Source organism: Zerene cesonia, chromosome 29 (genome assembly GCF_012273895.1).
Source record: "Zerene cesonia ecotype Mississippi chromosome 29, Zerene_cesonia_1.1, whole genome shotgun sequence".
NCBI lineage: Eukaryota > Metazoa > Arthropoda > Insecta > Lepidoptera > Pieridae > Zerene > Zerene cesonia.
In genome coordinates, this window is record NC_052130.1 from 4,492,032 (window position 1) to 4,515,449 (window position 23,418).

The window sequence follows — 23,418 nt, forward strand, 5'->3', positions numbered from 1 at the left end:
GTAAGTGTTTTAAAGAGTATGTATATGTAGTATACGTATTATTTTTAATTTATCTAATCTATAATCTTATAACACAATATTTATGGCTAACTATAAATATTTTAGGTTCACTTATTACACGCAATTATTGTGTTAAATATGATACAGTTTATATAATTGAATTAATACTGATTTACCGCAGCCTTTGAACAACGTGACGTACGAGGTATTTACGGACAAACTAACAAACAAAGAGCCCTGGGATATGGATGATATAGACAAATACCCATACGACCATCCATGACCGTCCATGAAATAAATTATATGCTTTGGAATATGTGTTTTATTTATCAGCCATTTTAGTTGTTTAATAGATATATAAAGAGCTAAGTATTCTGAATGTATTGAATATAAAAATGTTTACACTTAGTCTATTTTGGGCTTCGTAGTTTTAAAATAAAATTTGTTCAAAACTGAACAGTGTTTTGGTAATATATAATATCAATGTAAATTTAGGAAAACGTACGGAGTGAGCTGGTTCGTAATTACTATTAGGTAAGGTATACCATCAAAATCAGCCCATATATTTTCCCACTGCTGGGACACGGGCCTCCTATGAGGGTTCAGGCAAATATCACATGTCTTCGAACTTTTAATTCTCGGACATTCCGGTAGCCTCACGATGTTTTCCTTCACCGTTTCGCGCAGTGGTATATAAATTCAAAAATCTATTTATTTCCTGCACGCTCGCCTGGTTTCGAACCCTTGACTTGTAAATTTTAAAGTAGTAAGGTATACAATAGTACATAATATAATTATACAAATAAAATATACTAGTGGAACGTCCTGACTTCGCCCGTGGCACCCACATAACCTATAGCACTCAAGGGTCACTTACACATCTAACAGCGAAAGAATTTTTGAAACCGGTCTAGTAGTTCCTGTACTAAGCGTTCAAACAAACTCTCCACCTTATATATTATATTATCAGTATAGATTTATATTTATAAATATATGTCAACTCGTATCATAATGCTAGCACTCGAAACAGCTGGACTCATATAATATTGTGTGCTGTGGGTTTGAGTCGGCCAAGATCTATTTTTCACAATAATAAGAGTAAGGTAGAATTTGCCGCATTAGTATTTGTATGAAAGGGGAAAATAGTCACATATTTAATTTTTAGTTTAATTGCATTGAAATGCTTTATAAATGAGAAATTTTTTGAAAGAATAGAAAAAATTCGATCACGGGGCGGGATTCGAAACCGCGTTTCTTGCCGAACCGTAGCAACGGTATGTATTGTTCTGATGGATATATTTCGAAGATATGTCAACACATCCCGTTATAATAGACCACCCATGTTACTGATATACTCGTCACTCGGTTGATATCGCTATCTTCTTTCTTTTAATGTTTAACTAGCCTTTGCCCGCGGATGCGCATGCGTACACTATCTGACCCGGCAAACGCTGTTCTGCCTTACTCTTATCATTTATTTAGCACAAAAAATTTCATCAAAATCGGTCAAACCGTTTCGGAGGAGTATGGCAACGAAAACTGTGACACGAAAATTTTATATATTAGATATGCTTTCCTCTTGAATCACTATGTCTTTTAAAAAACCTCATCAAAATTTGTTAAAGATCTGAGAATAATGTCACACAAACACAGACGGCGGAAGACCACATTGTTTTATACCATGTAATGAAGTAAGTATTTCTATAGAATACTGGTGAGCGTCAGCTATAGAGAATTTACAGGTTTGAAGCGGTGTGTTGTTGAGAATGAATGTATTTTTATGTAGAAAGAGACAATGAAAAGAACTTCATTATATAACTTACATGGGGATATAATATATGTGTAAAATTAAAAAAAAAACTATTCGTAAGTATTTTATCAGTTTTTCTTGTAAGGATTTTTATTACTACTAAATGTTCAGTGAAATTTTTTATATACCTCCTATTCGTCTAGAAAGTACATATTGTTATGAAGAGAAATATTTTGCGTTCGAGTTATCATAACAAAATTAATGTTATTTTAAGAAAATCCCACCAAAGTATATACAAACTCGATAATGTTATATCTACGGTGGATATTAAATTTTCATGTTTACGCAACAACATCGCTATATACAACAGCTATAAAGAAAAAATTAATGGGGAGCCGGAGGCCCATATCCTTTCCCTTCCCCTTCCCAGTCCTTTCCTTTATTCCTCTCGCAAATCGTTTCTTAATCCCTTCCCAATTTAAAGTCGGCAACCCATTTGTAGAGGCGTAAGGTCTGTAATCGACTTTACGTCTCTACAAATGTTCATGGGCGGTGGTAGCGCTTACCATCAGGCGTCCCATCAGCTCCATTGCCGACTGTGACATAAAAAAAAAATAATAATAATAATGGTTCACGTTTCTTATAATACCTACACGCTATTCAAAATGTGAAAATAATTATGTCTGTATGTCTTTGTCTTAGTCATGCATATACCACTGAACGGATTTGAATTAAATTTAGACAGGATTTTAAATATCACATTCTATCCCGATCGCAGCTTTTCACTACAAATGGATCTTAGGAATAAAAGGTCTTAGGATTCATTCCATATGATAGACTAGCTGCGCCCCGCGGTTTAACCCGCGTAAGTCCGTATCCCGTAGGAATATCGGAATAAAAAGTTGCCTATATATTATTCCAGTTGTCCAGCTATCTACGTACCAAATTTCATTGCAATCGGTTCAGTAGTTTTTGCGTAAAAGAGCAACAAACACACACACATCCTTACAAACTTTCGCATTTATAACATTAGTAGGATAATACTTCGTTTCTATAGGTCACTGACGCCCCTGGAGAGCTACCTACCCACTCCAATTCTAATATGGAACGAAATGACAACTATTCCCTATCATATATATAAAGAATCACCACAATCGGTGTCGCTAACCGGTATCAAGTAGCAAAGCCAATAAATACAGTGGAATTAAGAACCTCCTTAATTTTTACGACGTCGGTTAAAAAGATCAAATAGGGGACTTCTTATTTCTAATGATTCTCATTTCTAACTTACAACAAATACCACACAAATAGATTTTTATTTTTCGAACAACGCACACTAAATAAATTCATTTTTTGTTTTCCTTAAAGTGATAAAACGAAAACAAGTACGTATAATGTTTCATAGTCCCTAATAAAAGAGTCGTTACCCTGCTGCCGATGAAAATGATATATTCTCATTTACATAATATTTAAATTATGAAAACCAACAGAAGTTACTTTTATACAAAAATTATTCTGGGCTTTTGCGCTTTTGTATTATTGTATCCGAAAATTGTAAAAAAAATAGGTTAAGCTATGAAATCATTGGATTAATAAGATTTTATTATTAGGTATTTTTTATTGTGGCAAAATCGAATAGTATTACATTTTATTTTCGTTGCTTTTATATACTTAGTTGTCTATATTTTTTTATGAAAGCAATTTGTGTTGTTTACTTGTGGAATCCCGACTCTATAAGCTTTTAACAGTGACATTTTCCCTTCATAAAAATAGCTTTAACATTTTTATGAGTAAAAACCTATAAATGAAATAAAAATTAATGTTTCTTTCTAAATATATTTATCAATTATCCATAGATACATAACGAATAGATATATTATTGAGTTAAATAGTGAGTAGTTAGTATGTAGTTTGGGTGTTTATGGGAATGCTACGAAAAAATAAAACAACGAAATTAATTAACAAAATTTATTTCACTAGGTGCTGAATAAATAAGCCTTAACAACACTTATCCTTAAAATAAATAACTTATTTAATCTCATAATAAAGTCGACGGGCTCGCGCTTAAAAATACTTCAGTTAAGTTAACAAGCAACTAAATCAGTCTTAATACAAAACTGCACGCAATGCTTTAAATTGTCTGGACTCCATAAAAATTTACACAAGGAACAAGAGCGACCAATAATCAGGTCCAGAAATTTAAAACATTACGGCTCGTTCATTAGCTAAATGTCAGATCACCACGCTAAGACTGAAATCTAAAACTGAGCGGATCAAGCAGCCACGTGGTAATCTGACATTTAGCTGAGTTGGAACTAAATGACGCCACTTGACCCAATCTTACGATCCTGTTGTCCAATTCTGTTATTGACTCGCCGGCATTGTCATTGACGGGTTAAACATTGGCATTTGTTCCGCCATGTTTGGAGGCAAACTATACAGAGGCATCGGCATGGAGGAGGCGCTTAGCGGCGGCGGTGGGAGGCCGAATAAGAATCTGAAGTAGCGCGCGAGCTTCCATAAAATATTGGACGTCTCCGGTACCCTGCATCATACAACAATCATTACATACGTATGTAAATGTCAATTCAAATGACTCGTACATCTCTAGCCACCTTAATATACTAATCTAATGCATGTCTATAAATGCTCAGGTAATTTAAGCTATCGTGTGTGAAATGAGTCATTTTCATTGATATTTACAGGAATATTACCCATTTGCGCTTAATTTCGCAAAAAGTGACCTTCACCGTTATTAACAATAACAAAATAATGATGTGTAGCTACAGATAACTTTTTATGCCATAATAAAACGGAAAGTGTCATTAGTATGATCTGTATTGTTAGCCATGTATATTTTATCGATGGAATAGTCATGGTTTAGAGTGTGATTATTGACTTTATCGTGATAATGACTACCCTTCTTCTTTTTCTTCTTCTTAATTTTCTTTACTTTTTTAGTGTCTTCGCTAAAGAATCTATATAAGTCTTCGTTTACTTCAACGAAACCTTCTATTATATCCAAGATATACACAACCAAATTGTACGTTATACTATAATAGGCTGGAGGTTCCTCTTTATATTTCAGGGTGGATTTTAAAAAAGATTTAATATAGTCCCTTGCTTGATATAGAATGACATCTAAAAATTCTTGTTTCTTTTGTTTTTTGGCTCTCAGTTCAGCGTAAGACTGAGTTGTTGTTTCCAGTTGAAGGAAGTTTTCAATGCTTCGCTTAGGTCTTTTGCGCTTTTTAATCAACACCTTTTTAAGTTTACTTTCAGTTTTGTTGGATTGATTCTTTTGATTTTCAAACTTAAACATTATTATTGGTTTCCAATCGCTGGCCTCGGGTGCAAGCGTAGCATTATTTATTTCGCCTATCACGTTGCGTTTTAGTACATTCCTTCTGTATGGTACTAATCGACTGTTATTGGGTCTCGCCACAAACATGGCTGGATTGACGTAGTATTTAATTCGAGGATAATAATAGGTGTGAGGATAATTGAATTTATATTTCTTTGTTTTAATATAATCGCGAAAATCCTTATTATGTTTGAGTCTATCTAAATCTAGTTTAAGCTCTGTAAATTTCTTTGGTCTTTGCCTTGGTAGCTTTTTAAAAGACATTTTTCGTTGGGCTATATGTCGAGGCTGAGGAAGTAAAATCTCCCTTGGTTTCTTTTTCTCCTCTATGACTTCAGCTTCCACGCTCTTCGCGGTCGACACGTCAGATTTAAGACCTCTGAAAGTTGCTGGAATTGCATCGTAAAAAACACTCGCTATCGGATCAACGAAGCTCCTGATTTGATTAACGACTGGCTCAAAAAATCTGAGCAGTGTTGACTTACCATCCCATCTTTCCGCTGCCCGTGTCGCGTTAGCTACGGTCGGCGCCTGCTGCGACTGCTGAGCGCTGGGGTCGTTCGTTTGGAGTATTTCGTGGGTATGTGATTGTGAGGCCAGCCCAGTTGGACTGAACATTTCTGACGAACCGAACTGTGGGCTCACTCCGCTAACGGAGTATGCGTGTGATGAGGCGCTTGGAAAGTCAATCGGGTATTGTGAGTATAGATATGGATGGTTTTGCAAACCGGCACTGGAACGCAAACAATAATTGTGTAAGATAAATGATTATATCGTTAGCTTGGAGTTGAGCAGTCGTCCGTAGATTCTGTGCAGCGTCACGTCCTTCGTCAAACGTCATAATGAGTCCATTATTCAAGGAAGATTTTCAATTTCGTTACAAAATCAAGACGTCTCTTTAATTTCGTCAGTCTTTGTCTAAATTCCATTATCTTGAGTGGGGTTATATTTAAATAAGAAAGATCGAAGTGGGAAGCTGGGCGATTCATACATATTAATTGTTCCTTCTGGAATCTTCGTTCTATTTACCTACATAATGTTATACTGCGTATAACTCAAAAATATTTCTTATAAGGTCAGTCATTAGTCCTGGAAAGTGTAACTGATTGTTTGTACATGTAATTACAGTATCGTAATATTGTCGTAAGGAACCAATAAAATAAAAGGAAATTAAATGAAGTTGTATTTCGAATATCACTAAGTAAGATAAAAAATATAAAATACTATAAAATGCTTATACTTCTAAAAAGACTTGATTACAAAAAAGACAATATTTTAAGTTAAATGTAATAATATTATAATTAAGTAAGATATAAGGGACAATAGAATGAATTGAAAACTAACCGCATTGCCGCGATTTCGAATCGTAGAAAGTCGATCCAATATGTATTTAACCAATGAAGCAAGATGAAATTTCTTTACATGTACGGTGCAAATGTTTTTATCATTTCCACTAAGCATTACCAGTCACGTCAATAAGTGGAGAAATCAGTCCAACCGAGTGCTGAGCTATGCGTGCTGGTCGTCATGCTATGTCCGTCATGCTATACTAAACAACATAGTTGAAACAATCGAAATTGTTGCTAATTTCAACAATTCGTTAATTGGTCATTGTTTAGAGAATTAATGGCGAAGAATATTTAATTGCAGCGTTGTGTGGATGTTGCCCCATTTGAAATTATGTTTGAGTTTATATAAAAATGGAAATCAATATACAACATGATCTTACTGTAATATTATGCATATCATATGATTTCTTATTGAAATATTGAAAATGTTTGAAAAAACTGTTTGTAATTTCAATTATAATCACTGATGTGAAATATTTTTCTTGCAATAAACATGCAACTTTATGCTCATTAAATATAAGTTCATTTCACAGACTGAAGTGATTAATTTATTTAACAGTAAGCATAGAATTATTCTACTACCAATTATGTCATAATATATAATAGTAATTTGCAACAAAATCAGATGTTTAACTATGGTATTATATCCTAGTCAGTCAAAAGTCATGTCTACAAGATAGTAAAAAATTTGTCATTTAATAAAATTAAACAAGAGTAATTTAAAACAAGCACTTTAGAAAAACTATACAAAATTCGTTTAGAAATCGCAAGTATAAATCATAATTTTCAATGAATATCTTATATTTAGAAGAATATTATATACGCTTAGATTGTCATGTTTCCCCTTTGTTATATACAACCAACATCTTAATATGAGTCATCCTTCCAAAGACTTAGAATTTATTAATAATCTTGTAAAACGAAAGATTAACTTAAATAACGATTATATTATGTAATGTCATATGTAAGTATTATAATAATCTTTAAATTTCAACAATTTAAATCTGTTGATTTATTTGATAGGATTCTCTGTTTATAAATTAGATTAGTTCTACAGTCATCAATGATTTTAATAATAAAATAAATATTAATTAATGTACTCTAACACAAAAATATTCATCCGTGGTTTGATCACAGTGTAAAGAAAGAATTGTTTATTGCTTGCATTTACTATTAGTAGCAAAAAAGTAACCTTATTTTAAAGAAATAGTTCTGTACTGTTATTATTTGGCACATCATATTTCAAAAGATTGTGAACTATATGTCAAATATTAATAATTTCTTTGGTAAATGTAAAATAGCAAGATACCCCCAAAATCTATATCCTACTAATCCTATTAATATTATAAATGAAAGTTTGTAAGGATATGTGTGTGTTTGTTATTCTTTCACGCAAAAACTACTGAACCGATTGCAATGAAATTTGGTATGTAGACAGCTGGACAACTGAAATAACATATAGGCAAATTTTTATCCCGATATTCCTACGGGATACGGACTTACGCGGGTGAAACCGCGGGTCGCAGCTAGTATAAAATATATTCCATTCAAAGCGTATGTTAATACGATTAAAAATTAAATTTACTCATCTCGAATAATAAATGAGAAACCCTTTATGGGTCCGATAATTACGCTTAAATTCCCATTTTATTGGATTATTGAATTATTACGGCTTTGAATTTAAATGAATACTATCATGTGAAATGTTTTAATGCCTACTAGACTATTTATTATGTTTGACTTTATTTTGTACAATAATTGATTTACTAGATATACATATTCTTTGTTCGGTTACCTCAGGAACTACTGTACATATTTCAAAAATTATGTCCCCGTTGGAAACACGTACGTAATCCCAAAGTGCTGTGGCCTTTCAACATTAAAAATATATGTTATCTATTCTCATATTTTCGAAGTTATTTCTCACGTTGATACCAGTTATATCCTAGTATCACAGATTACTTAATAATCGCTCAATCACTATAATAATTTTACCTACTTAGTAATTAGTAGTTAGGTAGTTTGTGATACTATTCAAAATGGTTTTATCATTTTCTTATTACCGCCTATTTTCCTCTATTTACCGCCTGTAAATGGACTAATTTATTGGAAATCCTGTTAAAAACTTCCAAAAACTTTGACATTCTAAACATTCATGGTGAGAGAAACCTTCCCTACAATTGCTCAAATTGAATGAAGTTAGTAACGTAAGTAAATATGAATCGATGTTTCCTTCTTTCTTTTTAAAAAACTCATTCAGTACAGAAGTCTAAAGTACTTGTTAAAAATCACGATTATATTGAAACATTTATCTTATTGGGCAATTCACTTTTAGTTGAACGTGTATAATTTATTCGATTCTACATGTAATATTCGTTGAATGATATCAATTTCATGCAAAAAAAAGTATTTTCTAAACTATAAAAACCTATTCATGTATCTTTATTATACACATACAACTAATAAATTACTAAATTTGGTTTAAATTGATAGCTATATCGAAGATATAAGTTCTTACCCGCCAGTGTAATTCTCATACAGTTTCTTTGCAGCCATTCCAACGGTCACTAACAAAGCTAGCTTGCTCGCTAAGAAAGCCTTAATCGTGATCACTGCGACCACCGCAAGAGAAAATATCGCAATCGCAGCCGACTTCATACCAAATAGCAGGGGGATCACCGCTTGCATCACTTTTCGCTTATGTCGCCTTCCTGGAATTATATTTTTTGGATATTATAACACATATAGCATATAAAACGAAGCTACAGATGATTTATTTGTAGTTATATATTTCTACTATAATAGTTGGTCAAAGGCAAGGCGTATTGCAATTGAATATGAGTTAATAAGACACTACATCTGATTGGCTTTTTATTTATTATGAAACACAAATTCAGACTCTATTCACAAGGTTATACAGGCCTCCTTTTAACAAACACGTTTAAGAATATATACGAAAAATCAACTAAAACTACCACCCTTCTATTATTTGAAGCCAGCGTGATTGTTGGCGGGCGTGTAATATCAGACTGTCATAAAACATTGAATAGAAGTGCATGTAGATTGAAATGCTCATAGGCCTCAACATTCTTCCTCTTCCTTAGTATAATAAGCAGCCCCCACTTTGTAAGCAAATCCGGATATTAATAGCTAATCAGAATGTTAATTTGCTTTGTAATTATTGTGTACTTTTCAGTCACATTTTGTTTGGTCACGAAAATCGGTAATTATTTTTAATTTGTTTTATTATTGACGTATCGCCGAATGAACGCTCTTTATGCCGTGTGTTTAAAAATTTTACTTAATTTACTTCAGGCGTTGTAATTTACATCGAATAAAAACCGTCAAAAAGCTGCCCAAAAGGCATCTTTCGGTCTTTGAGAGAAACTAGACTTTTGCTAAGAGTGTCTCTTCGTATTTATCAATTCTAATATTTTATATCCCATCACATAATGCTTTATATTATGCTGCCGTAGTGTTGAGGATAAAATACAAATAAATTGAAAAATTACTTCAATAAATAGATTTATAACTTCTTACTTTTTGTCTCAACTCGAATTGAAATAGATGCTTTAATTAAATATAAGCCACGGAATTATTGCTACTAAATTACAAAAACCAATAATCATAATATTATGTATTTTCGTTCAATGTTTTAACGCATAGACAAGAACCATTAAATAGTTAGTATATGTAAGAAGAATATAAATTAATTTAATTAGAAGTTGTTATTACGTTTACATTTAAATCATTAATTCAGAATGTCCACTCTAAAATGAGAATGAGAGGCGTAAAGTAATATAATGGGATACAACGCTTAAATGACTATTCCAAACAAGTATATTATTGAGGAGAAAAACAAACCCTAAAACGGTAAAAGAGCTATAAAATATTTCCCATTTATTTGATTTATTGTCAATAAAGTTATTGAGTAAGTGCAAAAGTACAAAATATTCAACGTTATTATATATGGGGAAACATACAAATTTTGCACCTATTTTTTACATATTCATACTTATATATGAATATCAATGTTAGTTATAACTTATTGTGGGAGTCGAGCATGCTTCGGCACGAATTGGGCCAGCTCGCACCGGGGAAATACCACACCCCCACAGAAAACCGGCGTGAAATAATAGCTTGCTATTGTGTTTCGTACGGTGAGTGGGGGAGCCGGAGGCCTATTTCCATCTCCTAGCCCTTCCCAATCCATTCCTTCTTTCCAGTCATCAATCCTTTCCTTATCCCTTATCCCGTAAAAGCGGGCAGCGCATTCTCAGAGGTCTGAGCCTCTGCGAATGTTCATGGGCGGTGGTGATCGTTTACCATCAGACGAACCACCAGCTCAGTTGCCCGCTATGACATAAAAAAAAGTTATAGTAATACATCAGATAATCTATTAATACTATGTAATACTTAGCCATTTTTAGTTCCTGAATTAAATAAAAACAATCAAATACGAGCATCAGAAATAACAATGGCATTATAGCATATAGAAAACATAAAAATAATCTGCAATATCACTAGCAATATTCCCGAGAATTACACAAATATACTAAGCATTATAAATGTATAAAACCATTACAGCTATCGTAGTAAAATAACATAGCAATTCACCTGAAATACGACTTGCTAAGCCGTTTCTCTTAATTTGTCGTTTTCTTCGCAATGTCGTATTTTTAATCCAGAAAACACGCATTGAAAACAAGTATACATAATGAATAACAGGAAAAACAACTCGCAGGGGCTTTAACAGGATTGCTCGTAATCTAACTGATCTAAAATGAACTTAGTACTTATTCACGTCATTGCTATTTATGTAAAGTGTGTGCGCCTGTTGTTTTGTTTGAGCAAATACGACGCTCAAGGATTTGCTATCATACTTTATTTATATTTTGTTCAAATATTCAGGCGTATGTTTTTTTTGTTTTTGCTGTTGTATCATGTAAAAATTAATTTTGTCAATTTGTTGAGGGAGAGAAATAATTCCAACATTTTGTGACGGCTGCCATCATTGATCGATTTTCATCATTTATTTGAAAGCTACGATACCACATATAGACAAACGGACAGACATTAATATCAAACTATAAATTTAGTTTTAGATTGATCTAAGTAAAAATTGAACAAAATAGCTATCTAACGAAATCTTAAATTATTATTTAATGAAGCACTCTAGTCAATTAATTAATTACCTTACTGCAAGAAACTGCGAAAGATATAAAATGGTTGCACTTAGAAGTGTACCTATGATGTAGATATGGCTCGAGACGACACGGAAAACCACTTTAAATAGATGACGTATTCAGAGTATGAAAGTAGATTTAAATCATACTTATTTATAATAATACTAGCGGTCCGCCTCGGCTTCGCCCGTCGTACATATATAGCCTATAGCCTTCCTCAATAAATGGGCTATATAAGACTGAAAGAAATTTTCAAATAGGACCAGCAGTTCCTGACATTAGTGCGTTCAAACAAACAGATAAACTATTCAGCTTTATATAATTAGTATAGACTAAAGGTCATTGGTTTATGTGGAATGCTTGCAAACAACTATGGTTTCATCATATCTAGGACCTTTTTACAAAAAAATAAAAATCTATTCTATAAGTTCGAAAAATATGAAAAATATTTTTCTTTGTTTGTTTAAACGCACAAATTTCAGGATTATAACTTAGATCTTTAATCTTATATATAAAATTCAATTGCTTTTCAATCGTTAGTCTTGTGAAAACTCGAGAATGGATGGTCTTTTTTTTATAATCATGGTTTTGGTGCCTTCTGAATAGTTCCGGGTAAGTTTAAAAGGCGAGAACAATACGGAAGCGGGCGAAGCCGCTGGCGGGAAGCTAGTTCTATATAAATTAGCCAAGAAGGAGTAACAATGAAGCATAATTATTCATATTATCCCAGCAAAGTTTACGTAGGTTTCCCAAGAAGACTACCAAATTTTCTACACGTTATTTGGAATTAAAATTCTTATTGTTATATGATTAAGCTCTTTTAAATAAGCTGCTAATTAGCTAAAGGGTTCTATTGTGTATAAACAAAAGTTGTTTATTAATTCGTGTTTTATTATCTTTTAAGATGTTTGCATAGTTTAGACATATTTTTCTAGAACAATGGTACGTTTTTATAATTAATTACGTATTATAACTCAATAGTTCAAAGGCTATATTCTTATGATTGTAAGTAATAGCAAGGAAAACTAACATTGAAACTGAGCCACCCGGGCTTGGCTTCCTGCTGCGGGCGATTTTCACATTAACTTTATATTGGTGTACTAACCTTCGCAGCCTGATGTCATTGGAGCCTATAAATAGGACCTTGAGTTTTTGTTGTTGCACTGCAGTATATATTTATTTGGTTATATTGTATTTTATGGGATATGTATCTTAATTTTTCTTAAAATTCATGATGAAAGTTTTTAATACTTTATGTTCAAGTCTTTTAAATTTACACTTATTCTTATTGTCATCGTAAATGCTTTTTCAGTTCTAGGTTTGTCGAATTTTTAAACAAATATTATAGATACTACATATTGTATGACTGTAATCATCGCTTGTATAAAGCGTGAGATTTTAAAATAATTCCCTGCTATTGAGCTATTTCGTTTTGATCATTACATATATACAAACAAAATCATTTGCTTTACGAAATTTCTGTAGAAAATTTAACGGAAATTTTGTAAGAACTGTCATTCACATTAGGCACACCTGCTCCGTTGCTAATTCAGCTAAAAAAAATAAAATCTATGATAATAATATATAACTTACTAATTCCTTTAGGTGTTTTGTCCTGTGGTTTCTCTTCTTCTACCTTGCTGTTTGATTTCTTCGGAGCTTCATCCGAAACATCTGAAACAAGAAGCAAATATAAGATACCTTAGATCATGTGCTTATAGACAGGCTTTTGGAACAATACTTTTTGTTGGTTGCATTAAATACCATTCACTTTATCTATAAATTTCAATAATGATTTTATAACCTACTCTGATGTATATTTCGTATGAAGTTTAAAACTTTATTCTTATTTCATTAAAGCATTGGCTTACATATAAGGAAAGAAGCGGATTTAAGTTTAAGAAATAATTCAGACTTTACACAAACTCATAAGTGTAAGACAAAGATTTAAAACACACATACAAGCGGCAAGTATTCGTACATTGCACGAATGTTTGTACGCATGTCACCGGTCCGAATATGACATATATATAAGTTTAACGTCTGAGGACAACTGTTTAAATTTGAACTTATGAGTTCAAATTACAGTTATAATTGTAAATAATTCAAGAAACTGTATTGAAGACACAATTTGTGTATTAATTGAACACACATTTTCCTTTTTACTGATGAATCGTTTATCTATAGTGTTCGAAATTATATTTAGTACTAGCTTTCCGCCCACGCGTCCGCCCACGTAGTGAAAGGAAATTCCCATTGAAATAAGGTTTGATTGCGGATAAAAGTAGCTTATGTCACTCTCTACTCTACTAACTATCGACCGACACAAAAATCATATAATAAAATCGCTCGCAACGGAATGGAAAAAAACAAACAAGCACACGCATGAGAGCACATTAGAGTAATTTATAAGGATACACATTTATATACAAGAACATCATGAATCAGCCCTACTTATCTTAAATAATCCAATCCATAAAGCAACAGCACTCAACCATATATTTAAAGCCTTTATATGTTTTAATAAGATAATAAATATCTTAAAGCCCGTGAAAATATATTCGTTACTTACAATCTAGTGGAGTTTTAAAGATTTGCACTGGAGATTCCGCTACGAGAAACATGCGAATAACATAATTTAATTATACTTGTTTGTTTCAATGAAATTTTGTTAATTATGTAAAACAAGTTGGATTATGAAAATATTTAGAAAAGTCGAGTGCTAAAAAATGCTAATCTTATGATAGGAAATACAACTTCCTAATTCCCTTGGTTTGATTTAACTTTTGTTTTTCACGAAAATAAATGTGCCATGGGAAAAAAATACGTTATATCTGAAAGAATTTACGAGACCGTTACCTAATAGCTTCAGGGAAAGCTTTAAAAGTAGCACCTTATTAGCATTTGAAAATAAACCGTTTTGATATAATAATTAATAAAACTCTACAAAAAAGAGGCCATAAACAAACAATAAATCCTGCGTCTCGGTGTACATTTCAGAAAGGTATCTTGTTCATTTATTTACATGTTTTTAAGGACTTCTTATCCGAGTAAAAGCGAGATAATCTACCATAAATAGATGTAATTATATATAAATAGATATAATTGTACCTACTGCTTTTACATTTACGACTGTTTCTATTTAAATTCTTATGATATCTTATTTACTAATATTTCATTGCAAACAAATTAAAACAACGTAAAACTATCTGTAAAGCAACTATAAAGTACACACATTTTTAAGCTGTAATATTTTGGGTACTTTAAATGCATTTTTATATAAGCTTGCTTGTAGCCAATTATTTTTCTGGCAAGTGAATAATCTGTATATACTAAAGATATCATTATTTTCTTTTCGTTTCTCGAAAGCATTATCATCGGTGCGTAGTAATTGGACATAAATATATTTTTCACGTTCTTTAGCAAAATGAAATATTTTTGTTATTTTTTTATGTCATCGTCAACAATGGAGATGGTGGGTCGCCTGATGGTAAGCGCTACCACATAATAGCACCATGATGCTATTTTACGCCGGTCTTCTGTGGGAGTGTGGTGCTTCCCCGGTGCGAGCTGACCCAATTCGTGTCGAAGCGTGCTCGACTCCCATATATCAAAATTATAATCGCTAGTTTTGTAACATTCAAATGCATGAATACAAAAAATGATCACGAGACAGGATTTGGACCTGCATCTTTTCGCCGTACCCTGATTATGCCAGAGCGCTCGGCCTATGATCCTATGATCTCACCTTAAAAACGAATTTCTTTTACTATTTAGAAGTGCCTAAGCAACGGCATTTTTAAGTTAAGTAATGAACTATTTAGCCACAGATAGCGCATGAAAACATATGAGAAAGGTGATCTTAGTTGCTTCTTAAGAAAATCAATCAGGATTTATGGCGTCCTACATACCTAATGTCTGATACTATGTATTAAACTAGGTATAATCAAACTTTCTTTTTAATATATATTTTTAATTGTATCTTACTCAACCTTTGATAAACTATTGTAATAAATAGTGGTGGAAATTAAATAGAAATTTGAACAAATACAGTTTTAATTAACAACAGAGGTTAAACATTTTGGTTCGGGTGTTAGACCTTCACACATATGCAACGTATTTATTCTTCAAAAAGGTTTACACGCACACAGATACACATTGGCTAGATATAATAAATCGTCGATACTTTTTTGAAGGTGTCTATGCGTTTGTCTGTCTGTGGTATATGGCTTCAGGACAGATGAACCGATTTTGATATGGTTTAATTTTGAAAGATGAATTAGTCGAGATTGTTCATAGTTATATTTGCTAACAATTGGTCGATGAAAGCCACCAAAATGGCCTCAAAATTGCGAATTGTCTGTTTAACATCACTCCCTCCATACGGATAATAAATGAAAGAACTTGAAAAGTTGAATTATTTACACTATGACAAATTAAAAATCCAAGATGACCGTAAACATTGTAAAAAAATACTTCTTTGTGATATTATGGTGATTTTTATTAAGTACACACACACACACTTAAATTGTAATAATTTATTTATGTCTTTCTATTTCAAAACAAGTTATTACAATTAAATGACCTCAATAAGTTAATATTAACCCTATTCACTGTAAATTTGAGGGATTCTCTTGCCAGAAGTCAATCTTTTAATCACCCATACCATGACGTATCTTGGAGAAGTTCATAACTGTAGGAAAATTCATTAAGAAAATGTCGTATCTCTGTTTTTCCCTTTTCAGGAGTTGCACTACCCTACTCCTGAATCAAGCGTGACAATAAATCGCCTCAATAGATTATTACGTTCATACTAAGCTTTCATGTGTATGCAAAAATTCAGCTCAATCGGAACGCGGGAACCGCGTGTAAATAGACATCGAAGATTTTATTACTTATAGTTGGTTTTTCCTCAATTTCCTTCATTGCACACGTAATGGTTCCTTTCGGTAACCCAACCCAACCCGTAAAGACCACCTCGAGAATACAATCTATCGAACTAAAAAACAAGTATTTATATCTTTTCACAATGTACAAAAATATCGATGATCATACGAAAAATCACAGTCAAACAAAGAACAGTTTTAAATTCGGTTGAAAAGGAAAAATTATTTACAGATTCTAAAAACTCATACACGTACATTTATTTATCTATTATCCTCTTAGATTATCCTCTTATCAAACTGATTTGTCTTTATGGAATCTCTGCAGAATCAATATTTAAACACAAATTAATTTTACATGTTAAACTCTACCTTACAGACCTACAACTGTGGGCTAAAATCTAGGCTAAAATAGCTTCATGCAGGTTTTCAACTTTAAACGACCACATTTCGTTCAAAATTCGTATACTTATCAAGGATCGAAGACAATGCAATAATTTCACGAGTTTATCTCATTATTCTGATTAGGATTGCCAGGATTAAATAACTATAGAAGAATATAAAGACGATAGAAGGATACCTAGTACATAAGTGAGACGACATTGTTGATTGTATAATTAAATATGTTTTTTTTTTGTTTTTTTTAAACTATGTTAATTTTTCATACTGATTATTAGGGTATGTAACATCCAGCATCGTATAATCTGTGGTGACCAACTCCACGGGGAGGGCTGTTAAAGGTTGAGTTTGAAATTTATGAAACATAGCCGGGGCTTGTATCTAAGCACTCGGCAAAATAGCTATAAATTTTACGACGATATAAATTTTAACATCTATACTTCGCACTACATATATTATTATTTCGATGTAACGTGCATCTCTATAAAACAGTATCTTTTAATAGGAGTTAAAGTAAGCACACCTTAATGATATGACCGTAATGAAAACTTTTATAATTCTGAGTTTTCTCCAAGTAGTCCACTAGAATATGACAAGTGACAATGTGTCATTAGACGTTGACAGGTGACAGAACGTTTTTTTTTTTGTATTCTCGATGCTAGGGCTACTGCATCTTAGCATGGACGCGTGGGTGAACTGAGGGTTCACCGTGGTAGCGACACGCTCAAGGGCGTCCCCCCTTGCCGGGGACCGCGAATGGAGGGTCGCAGGAATGGAGGGGGCCGGAGGGGCCGTACTCGGTCGAGCGGTGACGGGACTCACATGGTCAATCGAAAACATTTATCGAATATAATTCCTTCTTCATATTCGTTTCCCTGATTAGAACAAAGGTGACGTTAATAATGTTAAGATACATTAAAAAGCCCATTATTAAAGCAGTATACTGTAAAAATAATAACAATAACACCCGTTAACGATAAAATAATAAATTTTCGTTAGTTACCGCTTGATATATCACACGGATGCGCCGTCACAATGTCTAAGTTTTATGGACTAATTGCCGCAGTCGCGTGTTTTATACGAGAAAACCGTTTGCATTATTCAAAGCGTGATCTGATTGCAGTGAATGAGATTATAGGAAATACGAGAGATTGTGGAATCTATTATTAATTATGCTGAAATTTATTCAGTCTTGAATGCAAGAGAGTGTGTGTTGGCGGATTGATATTTTCATAAGAGCGTGTTATTGCATTCCTTTGATTCGACGAAATAAATCGTGCTAATATTTGTACGATTTAAATTAATTTTTAATTTGACTATTTTAATGAACTGTTTCATTTAAATATTAATAATAAGAAGTTAAAGAGTTTGCTTGTTTGCAGGAACAAATTGACCGATTTAGAAAATTATTTCACTATATATGTATATAACCGTGCGATGCCGGGGCGAACTGCTTCTTATTGTAATATGATAACTAGAATATAGCGTTAAATTATACATATGTATAAATGTATATCTGTACATATATGAAATGTGTAGATTTTGTGTTAAATAATAATTATATTAGACTTAAAAGAATAACTGAATTGTATTTGTGATGGAAGATGTCAATAAAAATCCTTAATCCACCCCTTTGCTTTTGTGAGAGTCAGAAAGAAAGCTGGTGGCCTCATAGTAAACGACATTTATAAATATTCGTAGATGTCTTACGCCTTCAAAAATGGGTTGCCAACTATAGAATATTTAACAAAAAGGTCATCGTTGACCGTGGGAAGAGGGACGACTCCAGATTCTACAATAGGACCAAATGACAACAATTTCCTATCAAACACAATATATGTTAATCAGTGAAAACCCACGTAGAAATCGAGTAAAAAAAACAGTAGACATAATCTCCTTCACTTTTTTGGAACGTCAGTTGGAAAAGCAAGCGGAAGAAGATTCTAAACAAACGATTGATTAGAATGTAATGGATTCTATATTTTTCCACCCATACCCAAATGTTCAATGTCACAATCAGATCAGTCTGTCAGAAATTTGAGTCCTGCCTCTTCTACATATACTGTCGAAGTCCTATTTTCGATGGTGCTATCATTAAAGAGAAGAAGAACGAAATATGTGGTTAAGAATAACGTGTCTATTCGTGTACCTTACACTTTTATAAATCGTTGCCTATTTATTTATTGGCCAGTTTGAAAAATCGCAGTATATAGTGAAGTATATCTTATGTTAATTGTTGCTTGTCACATGATCTACATTTATTTCTGTCATGTTTTAAATTATAAACTATTATAAAATTTCAAAGAATATTTCGCTAACTCATGAATATTAATGGAATATTTAAAATGATATATTCATAAAGTCCACTAAAAGTAAATTGGGATATAGAATATTCAACATTTTAATAACTCGATTATACCTGGGCGTGATATCGGATTATAAAGATTTAACAAAAACACAAGAATACTTCTAAGGCTGAGCTTAGAAACTTTGGTAGAGCGAACTTTTTGGTTATTTATTTAACCTTTTATTATAAGATACAGGCTCCTCAGCAGTACATGCGTGTAGTCTGAGGAGACCAGGTTCAATGTCCGATGAAAGGCTAATACAATAAATTTCGGTCTAACAAGGGACATAGAATTTTCTATCAATAATAGTAACTAATATAATCAACAAATAAAACAGTGTAATAAAATCACTGTATTGTTGGCTGATTTTAAAACATTCTAAAGACTAACATACTTTGTCTTTCAAAACAATTTTGAATTTTAATTCACATACTGTTTTTTTGGGATATTTTTAACACTAAGAAAATATAAATGCTATTCCTTATTGGAGTAAAGCAACAATTGATAAATCTAAACTAATATTACAAAGAGGAATATTCGTATTTATTAAAAACTGTTGGACGGATTTCCAATTTGGACAAATTTTCAAAATTCTATCTCCATTTGAAAGCTTCATCTACACTGAAGGACATAAACTGTATATATGTACCACGGGAGAAGTGGGGCGGACCTATAGTTAATATAATAAACTTAATTAACATTTATTATAATTAATTACTTCGTATTCCAATGGATATTAAAAAATAACAATTATATTAATTATGAATATAAAGTATTAATAATAATAATTAATAATAACTTATTACTAATTCTAATAATAGAAGATTTATTGTATAATATTAATACATTACTTCGTTTTCAACTTTCCATAGTAACGTTGTAGTTAAGAAATTATTTTATCATTGTAATTATTGTAAAAGTGAGAAACGTTATAATGTTTTGTAATATCATGTTATTATCTTTAACAAGTCTATGCACCAGAATTAAATACATAAGGCAATTACGGCACACATAGTGGAGGATAGAAAGGAAACAGTTCCTGATTTGTATTAGATTGCGTGTCGCCGCTTTTTTACTCGAGATTCTCGCGAGGAACGCACTACAATACCCGATTGCTTCCTTAGTGCAAGATGGTGTCAATGCATTGCAAGCAATGTATAATTTTCCATATCTTTGGAGTTGTTTTTGACAATATATAATTTGACTTATGCCATTTTCACATATTTGTGCGGCGCGGCTGCCCCATCCACAATAGTCATGTAAATTATGATATTATTACATTTCCAGCATAGGTTAAACGTGCTTCTAATTTGCGCGTAGTATCTCAATATTAGTGAGTATAACTATACTAAATTTAAAATTATAAGATAATTGTTTGCTATTTTATAATTTCACAAGTTATTTTATTTTGTTATACGATGCATCTGAATAAATAATTAAATAAAAGTTTTCTTCGTTTTACAGGACTTCATTAAAAAAAAATTGAAAATTTATACTAAGGTTTGCTATTCTCAGAGGATTTTATCACTATATAGTATAAAACAAAGTCGCATTCTCTGTCTGTCCCTGTGCCCCTATGTATGCTTAAATCTTTAAAATTACGGAATGGATTTTGATGTTTTTTTTAAGATAGTGTGATACAACAGTAAGGTGCGAAGCCGCGGGCAAAACGATTTATTTTAGTAATCATACATACATACTTCACAATTTAACGAAGCATGCAAATAAGACTTTATCTAGTTAGATTATTGTTTATGTAGTTAAGATAAGACCGTGAAAAGCACAGCAATTGTGCACTGTGTTTTTCTTTAATAATTATAAAAGTTATGTTCTCTGTGTAATGTGTAATTTCTCCACAGTACTTTTTCTTATTGAACACATTATATACATTATCGATAGATCTTTATTTTTAGAAAAATCGAATACTTTTTAGAATAGTACGGGAGTAAGGACGTCATATATGTTTCCTGTTTATTCCTCCGTAAACTACAGAACTATTTTTCATACAAATTTCAATGATAACGGTACGGAAAAACGGTAAAAAAAAAGTTTCAGGTTTGTAATTTTTAATATCTTCATATCTCATTATATCTTCCTAACGAGGCGTAAAACAGATGAAATTCACATCTATTTCTTTAATTGACTTGCTTTACGAGTAAGTAGGTGACAGCTATTGGCCATGTTTTACACCTTTCCTTACATGTGTTATAATCAAACATAGGACTCTGTAACCCATAGGATTATGGACATTAAGACTCATAACAAAAATCCATACAAATATTATTAGTGCAACAGTAATACTGCCTGTCTCTTCTTCACCACTGAACGATTTTGTATGAAATTTCGTATACTCGTATACTATTGAGACTCAAGAAAGGACATAGGATGGATTTTATCTCCGAAATCAATTGGAAACGAAAATTATGAGGGTAAAACTCTGGTCTATACATGACTAAGCGGGTAAAGCCGTGGGCAGCATACTAGTCTATAATTGTCTGATACATCGAAATAGAATTTTCGCATGCATAATTTGTTCAAACTCTTCCTCAAGTAGAAAACATTTATTTTCTTAGTAATCAACATTTTAATATATTTTATGGATATTGGTAAACCCTGAATCGTACAATACGAATTTTATGAAGAATTATGATTAAGAAATCAAATATTTAAATCTAGGATTACATCTATTATAAAAAAAATCGTAAAAATGAGTTCACTAACCTTTTTTTCTTCAACATATTTTCCCTTGACACCTTTTGGTTTAAATATATAGGGGCTTTTTTTCCTACTTATATTATTATTAATGCGTAAGTTTGAAAGGATGTGTGTGTGTTTATTGCACTTTCACGCAAAAACTACTGAACCGATTGCAATGAAATTTGGAACGTAGACGTAGATAGCTGGACAACTGGAATAACATATAGGCAACTTTTTATCCCAATATTCCAACGGGATACGGGCTTACGCGGGTGAAACCGCGGGGCGCAGCTAGTCCTACTGATAATATAAATGCGAGAGTTTGTAAGGATGTGTGTGTGTTTGTTGCTCTTTCACGCAAAAACGACTGAAACGATTGCAATGAAATTCGGTACGTAGACATCAGGACAACTGGAATAACATAATTATAGGCAACTTTTTATCCCGATATTCCTACGGGATACGGACTTACTTGTATACTATAGTATATAATCATTTGAAATATAGAACTAAAAATATGTTTAATTTTTAAGTTTTGTAGCATCGTAATGCTTTATAAATGATAAATTTTGGCTTGCTACGGTTTGGCAAAGACGCAGTTTCGAATCCCGCCTCGTGATCAATTTATTTCTATTCTTACAAAATTTATCATTTAGAAATATGTTGTCAGAAAACATATTACATATTCCAAACTAACAGATTTACCATAAAAAAAACTTCTCAAAACAAATAGTATAAAATGTAAATGGACAAGTTATTGAGATGGATGTGTGAGAACTACGAATATTGAAAAGGTTCATTGATTGAATCACAAAGTATCGCAAAATACTTCTGAAAACGGTCGAGTTACCTTTAGCAGTTCTGCTCTCATACACCTCCAGGTCCAAGGCATCACTCTTGTCTTGCGTATTGGAGAATGAAAACGTAAAGTCGTTCCAGTCGAAGCTGATGGCGTGGCTAGTGAGCAGCCTCGTCAAGGGATCCTTATACGCCTTCGCCTGCCGTGCATTACGCAACGGTTCTATCGTAAACGTATCGAAAAGTCTAACCGCCTTCTGCTCCCGTATACTCCTAACAAACTCCCCGACCATGTTATCAATACATGTCGAATTATCACTGCAGTTCAGTTCGACAAGTCCTCTCGCTTGTCCCACCAGCGCGAAGGCGACAATGCAAAGCAATACAGTCATTTTGGACACTATCTGTCACGCACTTTTCACAAGACACCAATCCATTTGTGGGTCACCACTAGCACCACCTCCAGCGGAGGTTTGTTCGTCAATGAGCCCCCGATACCGCCGTTGATCATTTTTATCCACCGTCATGGTACAGTGGCCACTGCGCAGCGTGTAGGCGTTATTTTTTCATCAGGTTCCTTGCTATTTGCGCAGGTACCACTTTTCTTTCCTTGCGTGTCCATTCGATTACTTTCCGTTTGTTAA

General features: G+C 32.7%; 1 protein-coding gene across 2 annotated transcripts; it reads right to left on the bottom strand.

Moving 5' to 3' along the window:
* Positions 1 to 3,704: 3,704 nt before the first annotated feature.
* On the bottom strand, positions 3,705 to 23,294 carry LOC119837760. Of its 2 annotated transcripts, XM_038363504.1 has the most exons (5): positions 22,827 to 23,294; positions 13,243 to 13,323; positions 8,982 to 9,174; positions 5,600 to 5,847; positions 3,705 to 4,295 (listed from the first exon to the last, which is right to left on the bottom strand). In XM_038363504.1, exons 1-5 carry the CDS (start codon positions 23,164 to 23,166, stop codon positions 4,216 to 4,218), a joined length of 942 nt encoding a protein of 313 aa, XP_038219432.1. In that variant the 5' UTR covers positions 23,167 to 23,294; the 3' UTR covers positions 3,705 to 4,215. The 2 variants fall into 2 exon arrangements, with proteins under 2 accessions (XP_038219432.1, XP_038219433.1); XM_038363505.1 differs by lacking the exon at positions 5,600 to 5,847 and having other exon boundaries at positions 22,827 to 23,292.
* Positions 23,295 to 23,418: the final 124 nt, after the last annotated feature.

What these genes read in the sequence shown, in the direction of transcription:
- LOC119837760 (XM_038363504.1), bottom strand. Translation starts at nt 23,166, where the DNA reads ATGACTGTATTGCTTTGCATTGTCGCCTTCGCGCTGGTGGGACAAGCG. An exon ending in TGAGAGCAGAACTGCTAAAG is followed by an intron (nt 13,324 to 22,826) that starts GTAACTCGACCG and finishes TTCTTGTTTCAG; the next exon opens with ATGTTTCGGATGAAGCTCCG. An exon ending in TATGAGAATTACACTGGCGG is followed by an intron (nt 5,848 to 8,981) that starts GTAAGAACTTAT and finishes TTTGCGTTCCAG; the next exon opens with TGCCGGTTTGCAAAACCATC.